Source organism: Anomaloglossus baeobatrachus, chromosome 4, assembly GCF_048569485.1.
Source record: "Anomaloglossus baeobatrachus isolate aAnoBae1 chromosome 4, aAnoBae1.hap1, whole genome shotgun sequence".
Lineage (NCBI taxonomy): Eukaryota > Metazoa > Chordata > Amphibia > Anura > Aromobatidae > Anomaloglossus > Anomaloglossus baeobatrachus.
The window spans coordinates 661,880,543-661,893,297 of record NC_134356.1 but is presented as its reverse complement, the minus strand read 5'-3'; the positions used below and the strand labels follow the sequence as shown (position 1 = coordinate 661,893,297).

Here is a 12,755-nt window from a genome sequence, read left to right as displayed (position 1 = left end):
TACGGTTCAGTGTTGCAAGCTGGAAAAGGGAATAGTCATGACCAGGAGGTAGGAATAGGTACGAAATCATCAGGCATCAGTAAACAAGTCGAAGACAAAATCAGAATTTTCCTCTAGTGATCTTATCACCAAAAACAGAAGATGACGCTACGTATGGTTTCCTTTGAGGAGAAGTTGCAGCCGCATCCCCCTTTTCTCTGTGTTCTATGTGAGTTAATAACCGTCGCAGAATAATAAAGAGCAATAATGAATGAGTTGTATATGGAAAACATAGTTTTTAGTATTTTTTACAATTAAAAGACACAGAAACAAGACAATATTTATAAAATCAGTAAACATAACCTCAACGATGCAAGGGACATACAAAAAAGACGATTTGGAGATGAAAATATTGTACAAAAAATGGATTTGGAGATGAAAATATTAAACTTAACATAATAAATCAACAAATATCTATAGATAATTGCTACAGAGATGCATGGGACTTATGTGCGGATCTCCCGCTGGACAGGTGTCCGTATCTAATGCCCAATAGATCAGACGTGTCCACAAGGAGTGACGCGATCAGGCGGTGCTCAAATAAATAATACTGATTTGTCCCCAAAGCTTCTTACAATTCAACAGATTACAAAGCAACAAATTTACAAGTTTCAAGTTTACAATTGCATCGGTCGAACACACAACTTAGCTGCGATGTTTCTAGTGACAACCCAGCCCAGGGGTCTCCAGCCCAGTGGTCTCCAACCCAGGGGTCTCCAGCCCAGGAGTCTCCAGCCCAAGCCTTACAAACTGATGTGAAATTACAATTCTGGCTGTGCCCTGATGGCACTAGGCCACTGGGAAATGCCGGGGGTTGTAATTTCACAAGAGGTTGAGCTCTTTAAAGTGGCTGGGGTCGGGCTACCTACAGCAGATTTGGAGATATATTAAAATAATAAAATCAAAACAGCAGCAATTGGTTTGTTCATCTCATCCATCAAGGATGAGACCAGTGCCGGACTGTGGAGACGCAGCAGAAGAACCTAGAGGTCACGTGGGTACAAGGTGGTTTGGAATAGACTTTTGCCTCCAGACTTTACATATGTTATCTTCATTTCTTTAGGTGTGATCTTCATATACGCGAAGCTCCCCATAGTCTCCTTCTCACCCTGGAAAAAACGCAAGTAGCCCTCAGGAACCTTTTCTTCATGTTTGCGGGAGTTTTCCATAAAGTTTCCAGCTCCGCTCAGCACGTATCCGATGCCGCTGTTATCCTGGAGGTACTGCAAAAGTAACAAAAATCATTTTGTGGTCATCATATAATACAGGGGTTCGTTATGTAAATTGTTCCTAGGATAGAGAATATTATAACTAACAGCTACAGACAATCACTTCAGTGGTGCTGCTTGCATGCACAACACGTGACGACTGAGGCTTGTGATTGGCTGCTGTATCCACTGGTACTGACAGGCCACAAGTCATCACTCCAGGTATTGGAGAGGACCACCATTGCGTCATAGCTAAAGTCTCCTAACCTGCCATCAAATAGCAAAGATCTACAGAAATCGGTTGCTTGTATTATTTTTGTAGATTGCAAGACGATGGCCCTGGGCTCATGTCTAGTTCCATTACATGGACAGTCCTCCGATTTCAGTAGGCCCCATGCAACGCTTCATTTCTACTGTGATGCACGAAAAGTTGAACACCTACTACGGGATTCCCTTAAAGGGAACCAACCAGCAGGTTTTTGCCCTAGGAACTAGAGGCAGTGCCATAATGGCGCTAGGATGCTGATTAAAATGATACCTCTAGTTGCGAAATGCGAGGCTTTATTGCAGGGTAATCTTTGTCCAAACTTTCCAAAAATGGCGCAATCTGTGCACAGGCTGGAGCATCAGGGCGAAACTATTGGGTCGGTTCCTGTGTTATCGATTCTCCTCCTCTTTTTCATCATTTAAATTTAGCGCCGCCGCTGTTGGTGGCACATTGCTATTGTCTTCATTAAAATGGCGCTGGAATCAGCGCATGTGCACAACGCAATCTCCGGCGCGTTTTACTGAGGACAATGTAGAGATGACTACGAGTGGCGGCGGCAGCGCATGTGCCGTTGAAAAGAAAATTCAATCTGCGCATGCACCGCCGCTCATATTCATGTCCGCAGTGTCTTCAATAAGGTGGCGCTGGAGATTGCAGTATGCACATGAGCTGACTCAGGCGCCATTTTATTGAAGACAGCGTCATAATAGCTAGCAACAGCGGCAATGGCAGCAGCGGCGCAAAATTAAATAACAAGAAGGAGGCAAGGCAAAAGGAGGAATCATCATGGAGGACCCGACCCACAAAGTCCTGCCCCGATGCTCAGTCCTGGGCACCAATGAAGTCACTTTGAAAAATTTGGACAAAGATTGCTCTGCAATAAAGCCTCGGATTTCTCAACTAAAGGTATCATTTTAATCTCGATCCTAGTGCCATTAGGGCACTGCCTCTAGTTTATAGGGCAAAAACCTGCTGGTTGGTTCCCTTTAAAAACTCATCAGTGATTAGTCTAGCAGCAAAATAACAAAAAGGGATTGGGCGAAGCAGATGACCCCCTTATAGGGTTATTCCTGGAGATGAGCGAATCACCAGAAATTCAGATTCCTCAGAATCGATAGAATTTTTTGGGAAAAGATCGGCAGCAGAGGGGTCAGAGATGTCAAAAGATTGGACCAGCGGAGGCTCCAGCGTGAGGAATCAACCTGAGTAAGCAACAGGGAAGGGGCAGAGAAAGGCTAGAATTTATAGGGGTTTTTTTATCACTTCTTGGGTGTTCAGAAACTAGAAAAATGCCCATCTTCATGGAGTTGCCAAAATTTGGAGTCTGGTTAATCCGAATTTTGGGAACTTCTATACGAATATGGTCCACTTTGGACTGATTCGCGGTTCTCGAGTTATTCCCATCCTAGCCACATAGCAGGTGACAATGTGCTGCTCAGCACGGTCCGACCACAGCAGCCACATATGTACGCAACCGCCACATTCACCAGGGATAGCTAAGAACAGTCATCTGCGAATTTGCCCCAAGGAGCCACCCTGCTGCCCGCGAAGCGAAAACACCTACCTGCATATTATGATCATGGCCACAGAGGTAAGCGGTGACTCTGTACTTCTTCAGCAGAGGCTCCACATGTTGGACGAGGCAGCTGGTAGGTCCATGCTCCGCTATGGACCACACGGGGTAATGCCCAGCCACAAGTAAGTATTCGTCTTTCGATGTCTGCAGTTTCTCCACCAGCCAGTTGAGTTGTTTCTCTGCCAGCTTCACGTTTGCTGCTCCCAATGGCTGCCCCCCTACAAAGTCATCAGAGTTCCCACACAGGACGACGGTGTCCAGCATCAGGAGCCGCACAGTCACATTGGTGCTGGGGATCTTGAAGGACAAGTCATAGTAGAGATCGGGATATATCCTGTATGGAGGGAAGAAAAAGGCTGTTTAGGAAAGAATCATGGACCCTAAAGGGATTGAAAAAAACATGGCCGATTTATTCCAAAAACCAGCACCGCACCTGTCCATTATGTCCATTATTGCAGCTCAGCTTGAATGAAGTGAATGTGGCTGAGCTGTAATACCTTACACATCCTGTACACAGGTGTGGCGTTGTTCCGATTCACAAACTCACCACTCACAGTTGCCACTAGAGGGAGCTCACGCAGACTTACACAGCTCCCAATGAGTTTAGAAGGGTTGTTTACAGAGTCACCACCCATAGCTACCACTAGAGGGAGCTCACTGTACAGATTTACACAGCCCCAATGACTTCAGAGGGGTTGTTCACAAAGTCACAACCCATAGCTACCACTAGAGGGAGCTCACTGTACAGATTTACACAGCTCCCAATGAGATTGGAGGGGTTGTTCACAAAGTCACAACCCACAGCTGCCACTAGAGGGAGCTCACTGAGATTTACCCAGTTACCAATGAGATTGAAGGGGTTGGTCACAAAGTCACTACCCACAGCTGCCACTAGAGGCAGCTCATTGTACAGATTTACACAGCTCCCAAAAGTTTAGAGGGGTTGTTCAGAGTCACAACCCACAGCTGTCACTAGAGGGAGCTCACTGTACAGATTTGCTCAGCTCCCAATGAGTTTAGAGGGGTTGTTCATAGATTCACAACCCACAGCTGTCACTAGAGGGAGCTCATGCAGATTTACACAACTCCCAATGAGTGTAGAGGAGTTGTTCACAAAGTCACAACCCACAGCTGCCACTAGAGGTGTCACAATGTTACTTCAGAATAGCGAGGGACAGGGGGCTCCTATGCTTTCCTATATGCTAGGGGACCCTAGGCTATTCTTAACCTCCAGATTACTCCTAATGGTGGAAAAGCCGGAGTCCGATGCCTTTCTATGCTCCTGACAAATACTACTCTTATACACCCCTCCCCCAAGGGAAGGATGGGGCAGAAGCAAGATGGTAAACAGTTATGGACAAACAAGTAACAACCAAAACTCTGACACACTACACACACACAGGATTAGACAAAGAGAGACTCAGGAGAAAAACAAGAGCAGGCGGGTAGCAATAAAGAGGCAACAAGGGTTTACTTAACACCACAACCTCACACAGGAACAGGTATCACACCAAATAGGGTGGATCACCACACCTTCCCACATCAATTAAGATAAACTATAACTAGCATAGGTGGAAGGATCCAGCCAGCATATACAGGAGGGGAGCAGATGTGATTGGCTACCCCATAGCAGGTAATCAAAGGAGACTAACAGGCAGACTAGCAGAGATTAACTCCTGTTAGCCTGCCTATGAATTAGCATGCAGCAGGTCAATGCCCGAGTCTGCTTGCGTAGATCACAGACACCAGAGGAGTTATCGGACGGAGTGTCAGAATTTGTAGTCTGAACAGAATCTGATGCCATGACACTCTGCAAAGTTTTTGAAAATCTCCGTATGACAAGAAGAAGCTCACTGTACAGATTTACACAGCTGTCAATGAGTTTAGAGGGGTTGTCCAGCTAAAAAAGAATCACAGAATCCTTGATCGATCCAGTATATGTGAATTTTCCACAGAGAAGGGGGTTTTACTATTAGGTTATATAACTTTTTATGTTTTTGAGTTTTTTTAAGCTGGACAACCCCTTTAATTCTGTGAGCTCCCCCTAGTGGTGACTGCAGGAAGCGAGAATACTGGAAAAAAAATACGCTCCGGTGATATAGTTAGCCTTACCAGCGAGAAGACACGTTGGTGTAGGCGACCTGAGCTGTGATGTTTCCATTGTGGTCGTGATTGCCGGCGAGGACGTACCACGGGACATGGCGCAGCGACTCCCCATCAAAGACATTCTCAAATGTTGCCTGTAAGGGAATAGAAATCACACGCTGTTACGGTTGCTGCGAGCACTGGAGACTATGTCCAGATTTCTTGCTACTGCACATGTGCGAGCGCTGGAGACTAAGTCCAGATTTCTTGCTACTGCACATGTGCGAGCGCCGGAGACTAAGTCCTATATTGGAGCCATCGCTGACACAAGGTCACATGTCTCTGACACCTTCTATGCCGATTGGTCGCTGGTCATGTGCTTGTGATGCCTTGCTCGGTGATAGGCCAGCATGACGTCACTCCTGTCGTTCTGGCAGCGGATTGGCTCTGGTGTCCTCCATCTTGGATGAGGCACAGAGTCTATATAAGACCCTGACACATGCCGCATGGTGCTCAGTCCTCTTGGTTCATGCATAAGAGTAGACGCTCTGTGCGCGTTCCTCTAGGCATTCCTCTGTCTATGCTAGGTGAGCGCTACCGGCAGGGTAGCGTTCTTATACCTTACAGCTTCGGCTGCTGTCCGTATCCTTACCTCTTAGGGGAGCGGACATAGGCAGGTGCCTGAGGCACATGGTCTGGCTGCGTCTTGTGGTTCGACTCGTAGGTGGACGTTGCCGCTAGGGTAACGTTCCTTATACTGCGTCTGGCAGTTGTTCGTATCCTCGCGCACTAGGGGAGCGAACAGAGGTAGGAGCTTTGTGCGGCTTACGCTGCTGTTCGTCTCTTTTGCACCACTAGAAGAGCGGACCTAGGCAGGTGCCATATCTAGTGGTTCTTGTCCTCGCACACTAGTGGAGCGAACGCAGGTAGGAGCTTTGTGCGGCTTACGCTGCTGTTCGTCTCTTTTGCACCACTAGAAGAGCGGACCTAGGTAGGTGCCATTTCGCACACATTGCCTTTGTCTCTGTGATTATTAACAGAGATCATTCCACACACCCTCCAAGTAAGGGAGGAATTGCTTTACTTTCTTATTATATCCTTCTGTGAGTTAACAGAGGTATTGCACTCTGCCATAGTCTGCAGCAGAGTCTTTGCACGGTGGACCCTGACTGTCTGATACTCATTTAGGTTATTATCAGACAGCCCCCCGTAACACACGCATTATTCGATTTATGGGTTTTCTTATTTCATGTAAACGACTCTTGTCAGCAAGTGTGAAAATTAAAGCTGAACTTGTCCAGCTGAACGTTTGTTACAGTGTGTCAGTGTAGGGTTAGGAGAGGAGACTTCATTGATACCGGTCTCCGTTCGACTGCTAGTCGCTTCTGCTTGCTGTCAGCAAATGGAATTATGAAGAATAGATGAATGACCGTTCTTAGAAATATCTCATGAGTCACCCTGTGACCACAACACATTACTCATGTCTTACTTATCTGGAACTACAAGATAAAGACATTATACCCGCAACGTGAACTTCTGCTCCGCAGCAGAATTATGAAACGTATATAATGTGTCATCGCTGGGAGTACCGGCTGCTAAAACCCCCTCCCAATCATAAGAATGGAGGTCACAAGAGTAATGAGCATGTGCGACCACTGTCCTGTAGAAATGGACACACATGCTTACTACCGCTCTAATCACACAGGTGACTTTGAGACCCCCGTTCTCTGGACTGGAGGGGTTGTCTCTGCTGCAATCATATATTTATCACCCATCTAGTGTTTAGGTGACCAATATTGTTCATGGGGCATCTCTTTAAAGGGAATTTGTCAGCAGGTTTTTGTTATGTAGGGGCTGAGAGCCTGATTTCAGCGATGTGTCACTTGCTGTCATTTTGATACACTCAGTTTTCAGATCTAGCAGAGCTCGGAATGCTGAGCCCTCTATAACCCCGCCCACACCACTGATTGGTAGCTTACTGTGTACACTGCATATGGAGGAAGTTGCCAATCAGTGGTGGGGGCGGGGTTATACACAGCAGTTGACTAGGAGGCACAAGACACCTAGTCCTCTAATGATAATTTCCTGATGATAAAACACTGATTTTATTGAAACAGCTACACACAGCCCAGTAAGTGACACATCGCTGGAATTGGAGTCTCTGCCCCTACATTGTGCTGCTCTCAGAATACATAGAAACAAAAACGGTGATGGATTCCCTTTAAAGCCTGCTTTATACACATACATTTTCCACTAATCAAACTGATCTTACAGATGATGAAATCAGTAGGAGATGACAGGTTTTGTTTTATTCATCTTCATTTTATTCCCTGTGATGGAGTCGTCTCTCAGATGCTGTTCACATGTTACAGTTGCGGTAATTGTAAACATAAAAAGGAACCCCCATACATTAGAGTGGAAAATGTCTGTGGAGGGTGTACGAGGATGTACATATAATATGCCATCTCCATAAAGCCTCATCCTACTGAGATGGTGCACGTTTCAGTGCAGCAGTTCTTCTGGGGAGGAGTCAAGCCAAAAGAAAGCATTGCTCAGAAATGTGCGTCGGGGTGTGGGATCTTTATGGGGATGTTATGTTTTATGTACATTTATACGTAACTACCCCATAAGGTCTCCTCCTACTTAGGTGACGCTCACCCTGATGTGTGTTTCAGCACAATGCCTTCTCTCCAAAAGAAGTCATCATGGCGAAACACACATGGTGCATCACTTGAAATAATTTTTGACTCTGTATATACTGTTCCTGGAATAGTTCCATTGTCAGCAATTATCTTTATGCTACAATGTTAATCTTAAAAGGTCCAAATTCTGTACCGATTAATTTCTTCAAATATTGACGTTCTGATTTTTGGATAAAGAGTGACAATTCCCCAGCACATATTAAATTTAATTTTGTCTATCTGCTGCCACCACTAGAGGGAGCCTCCTGCACAGTGTGCTACATTGCCACCAATAATCCAGTATGCAGTGAGCTCCCCCTAGTGGTGGCTGGAGGCAGAATTATATTATTTGTCTCCAGGTCTCTGCAGGCCATGAAACAAATAAGCAGATAAAAGGCGGAGATCCACATTACCAGAAAATGTTCTCTAACTTTGTGGTCGGTGGTTTGGCCTATGATACAGTGATAACTGCTGCTTTGAGAATAAATTATTGTCAGAGGGGCTTTCACTTCCCTTAATCAACGAAGCAGGGAGGGGAACTTCAGTTTTTCTGACAAGGACATGTTTCCGCCAATAGTACATTTATATCTTTACCTTAAATCTGATGTCTGTCACGTTTTTCACGCCGTCATAATAGAAGTTGTCCCCCACAGACAAGATGAAGTCGGCCCCCCATTTGGATGCGGTATTGGCAAGCTCATCTGCAACCAGTAGTTCTTGTTCGGTGGTGTAAGGGGGGAGGGGCAGTCCGCCCCAGTCACCGATCACAGCAAAGCGAAGCGAGGGATCGCCGTCCTGCTGGGGGCTCCACACGGTCTTCATAGATACACATGGCAGAAAAGCCAGGAGGACAACGAGCTTCTCCATGATGTGCCTGTGCCGGAAACACAGAAATTGTAAGAACATAAAATCATAGAATCCAAAGTGTTTATACCAAAATTCATCCATTATATAGCATTACATAGGTAGCGACTATGAGTGCACACTAAACTGCTCGGGTGCTCGGTACCCGAATCCAGGAGGTCAGACAAGTATAATGGAAGTCAATGGAAAACATATCGACCACCCGCACAACACTCTATTGAGTACCAAGTGCTCGCTCATCCCTACTAGAGACATAAAATAATCTACATGGGCTATCTTCTGAGCCCGTGTATCCAAGTCCATCATTATTGATACCGTCTGCTGAGCCGGTGTAGCCATGCTCATTATGCAGTCTGAGCTGATGTATCTAAGCTTATGTATGATAATGTTTTCCTGAGTTGATGTACCTAAGTCAAATCATGCGTGATACTGTCTGTTGAGTTGGTGTATCCAAGCCCATACTGGGTGATACTCTCTGATCAGCCAATGTATCCAAGCCCTTTACGTGTGATACTCTCTTTTGAGCTAACATATACAAGTCTATCATGCCATATACTCTCTGTTGAACTGATATATCTAAGCTATCATATGGAATTTTGTTTTTTTTGGGATGGTGTATCTAAGCCTATCATGTTTGATTTTCTTTCTTGGGATGGTGTATCTAAGCCTATCATGGGTGATTTTCTTTATTGTGATGGTGTAACTAAGCTTATATGTGTGATTTTCTTTATTGTGATGGTGTATCTAAGCCTATCATGTGTGATTTTCTTTATTGGGATGGTGTATCTAAACCTATCATGTGTGATTTTGTTTATTGGAAAGGTGTATCTAAGCAGATCATGTGTGATTCTTTATTGTGATGGTGTATCTAAGCCTATATGTGGGGTTTTCTTTATTGGAATGGTGTATCTAAGCCTATATGTGTGCTCTTCTTTACTGCGATGTGTATCTAAGCTTAGTTGTGTGATTTTCTTTATTGCAATGGTGTATCTAAGCCTATAATGTGTGATCCTTTCTGCTGATCTCGTTTATCCCATGAAGTGTGATTGGTGGGCTTTCCATGAGGTTCTGGGGTCAGTTTGCTGAGGCCTGCGCTCTTTCGTGCCCTCAGCCCCCCTGCTTACTCTCACCCCCACCCTGTCACATGACTATGGGGGAGGATTACTTGTCCGGCAGCTTTACAATACAAATACATGGAACTAGAGTTTGCTGTCTTTTAACAACTCCTTCTCAAATACCTATTTAGGAGAGTTTAAGGTGACCAGGATCTTTTGTCCTCACCAGTCCATATGCAAAAGTCATTACAACACCTAAGGCCCCCATATACATTATAATAAGGTCTGAGGAACCCAATATTGTCCTTTAGAACAAAATCCACCATACCCGACATTGTGTGAAAGGCCAAGGTGTATGGGGCCTCTCGATTCTCCCTCCACAAATATCAGGGGAGATTAGGATTGGGCATTGTGGGAGAGCTATGTAATGTGTATGGAGGCCATTAAGGTGCCCATATACGGTAATAATGTTTTTTATATCTATAGCGCCAACATATTCCGTAGGGGACATATACAGACAATATCAGACATCAACTCAATTCAACAGATACCAAGAGGAGTGAGGGCCCTGCTCACAAGCTTACAGTGTATGATAACTTAAGATCGCTCCCACCTAAACACGAACCCCAAGCCTAAATTCTGCTAGATTCTGAGTGGAGAATTATCTCTGCTTACAATAAAAGGATAGGGCATGTTGAAATTCAATATGCCCCATCAATATTTTTGTTTTTGTGGTAAGTCAGGATATCATCATACATATTAGATGGTTGACTTGTCTTGACATTAATTTAATGTGTATGGGGGTTTTTTTTTAGGGTAAGGACTAGATACCAAGAGTAGTGAGGGCCCTGCTCACAGGTTTACAGTCTATGATACCTTAGCTTCCACCTCCCACCTAATCACAAACCCCCAAGCTCAAGTTCAGCTAGACCGTTTGGGTGGGGAATTATCTCTGCTTATAATAAAAGGATAGGGCATGTTGAAATTCAATATGCCTCATCAATTTTTTTGTTGTTGTGGTAAGTCAGGATATCATCATACATATTAGATGCTTGACTTGTGCTGACATTAATTTAATATGTATGGGGGGAAATAGGGTAAGGCCAAATTGTGCAAAAGAAAACCGCAGTGTTGTAAAATACTTGTTAACAGCAATCAAGTGATTTGGCACGAGAGCACCCCCAGAAAACTGTTTTTCAGGGGGGAAAAAAAAGGGGTTTCCCTGCGAAATTAAGAGATTGTTTGACTAACAACATGGCCACTCCATTTGGCCTTGCCGTTAGATCTTGAAGGTTATAACCAGGCGCTGCGGACAGAGCCTCCACCAGAATCTGATCGAGGAGGGAACAAAGAAAGAACGCCAACCCAAAACCAGCTTCTCAGAGAGGACATCAGTATAAGGTCTCTTTCACACGTCTGTGCTTTCGGTACATGTGACGTCCGTTTTCACACGTACCGGATACACGGACACACGTAGACCCATTATATTTAATAGATTTGTGCACACGTCCGTGTTTTCATACGGACCACGTCTGTGTGGAGCATACGCGTGTCAGTGTGCTCCACACAGCGACATGTACGTTTTTGTCCGGCAGCACGGGTGTCACACGGACCGCACACAGATGTGATCCATGTGACATCAGAGTGACATATACCAGAGAAAACACAGGTCACATAAAAATAATTCATTTATATACTCACCTGTCTCCAACACTGCTGTTGCTTTTGGTTCCCGCTCATTATGCTCCTGCATATTCACTGCATTGACTGCGGACCCAGAAGTAACAGAAGTTGGAGACAGGTAAGCATACCACCTCATTCTGTCCGTGTGCAGATAGCACAGGGACAACACACATAGACACGCACACACACACATAGACGCGCACACACACACACACACAGACGCGCGCACACACACACAGACGCGCACACACAAACACACGTACTGTCACCACGTACCGTGAAACACGTCTGGGTTTTACGAGGACGTGTGGAAGAGGCCTAACATGGGGCTGAAATACCTGCAGAACTAGGCCTGAAACACAAGGTGTGGGAGGGAGGGTCACAGCTTTGCATTTCTATCCATTGAAATTTAGCAAGTACCAAAAACAAAAGGTGCAGAAAACAATACAACAAATGCGCATTATTCCCCCGCCCTGCGCCTCCGGAGATCCCAGACTCCCAGCAGCTATATACATACAAATGCAGTATCACACTGAATGGTATGGAATTTGTGCCTTTAATCTGTGTGTTATTTATTTTATTTTTTTTAGTTCACCAGAGATGTAGGGGTCCCGGGGGTTTAGAGTCTCCAGATGTCAAAAATTGCAACTTTCTAAAAAGTTAGAATTTTTCACATACTTATACTCCAGTCTGCCTCAGTCATTCTATGTATTCCAATATTTGGGGGGGGGTCACAAAGTTTGCGACATTTTAGCAAGAATTTTTGCATAAAAAAAACAACTCACAAAAAGTGCATGAACCATGTCGCCATTTTAAAGAAGTTGTTGCAAAAGACATCAATGAATACCACAAAGGCAAAAAAAAAAAAAAAGAAAAGTGACTTAAAAGAATAAATAAATATGCAAATGATCAATCAGGCGACCATTATTTTTGCCATTTAGGTAATCTGATTATCCAGTATATTATGCGGCATTCACACTGGGGCTACACACAGACTTTATCTGCCACCCAGATCGTGGGACACAAGATCGCTCCGTGCTGCTGCTATATTGCGGCATAATATAGGTGAATGGGGTCACATCGCGAAATGTAAAATACAAGCATCCCCATGCGTTTCGAAATGCCACGCCATCCACCTGCATTATGCTGCAAAGTAGCACTGGCATAAAGCGATCTCTGGCCGCGCCATTTGTGTCGCTGTTTAACCCGAGGATTGAAGAATTTTCGTTTTATGAGTATTTTTCATGTTTTCTTCATCTTCCCCATTGCGAAACTGTGCACCACTGTTATGTAAAG

General features: G+C 44.8%; 1 protein-coding gene and 1 long non-coding RNA gene across 4 annotated transcripts in view; one reads left to right on the top strand and one right to left on the bottom strand.

Annotated features, from left to right (window-relative positions):
* Positions 1-266: 266 nt before the first annotated feature.
* The window catches only part of ACP5 (acid phosphatase 5, tartrate resistant), a 129,876-nt gene continuing 117,387 nt past the window's right edge, over positions 267-12,755 (bottom strand). For all 3 annotated transcript variants that reach the window (XM_075343126.1, XM_075343128.1, XM_075343127.1), the window contains 4 exons: positions 8,452-8,731; positions 5,204-5,331; positions 3,080-3,425; positions 267-1,262 (listed from right to left, as the gene is read on the bottom strand). In XM_075343126.1, the coding sequence (XP_075199241.1) occupies positions 1,023-1,262; positions 3,080-3,425; positions 5,204-5,331; positions 8,452-8,731 (994 nt within the window). In that variant the 3' untranslated portion in view covers positions 267-1,022. The remainder of the gene's footprint in view (positions 1,263-3,079; positions 3,426-5,203; positions 5,332-8,451; positions 8,732-12,755) is intronic.
* The window catches only part of LOC142302052 (uncharacterized), a 35,036-nt gene continuing 30,751 nt past the window's right edge, over positions 8,471-12,755 (top strand). The window contains exon 1 of the long non-coding RNA XR_012752922.1: positions 8,471-8,753. This is a non-coding gene — a long non-coding RNA (uncharacterized LOC142302052). The remainder of the gene's footprint in view (positions 8,754-12,755) is intronic.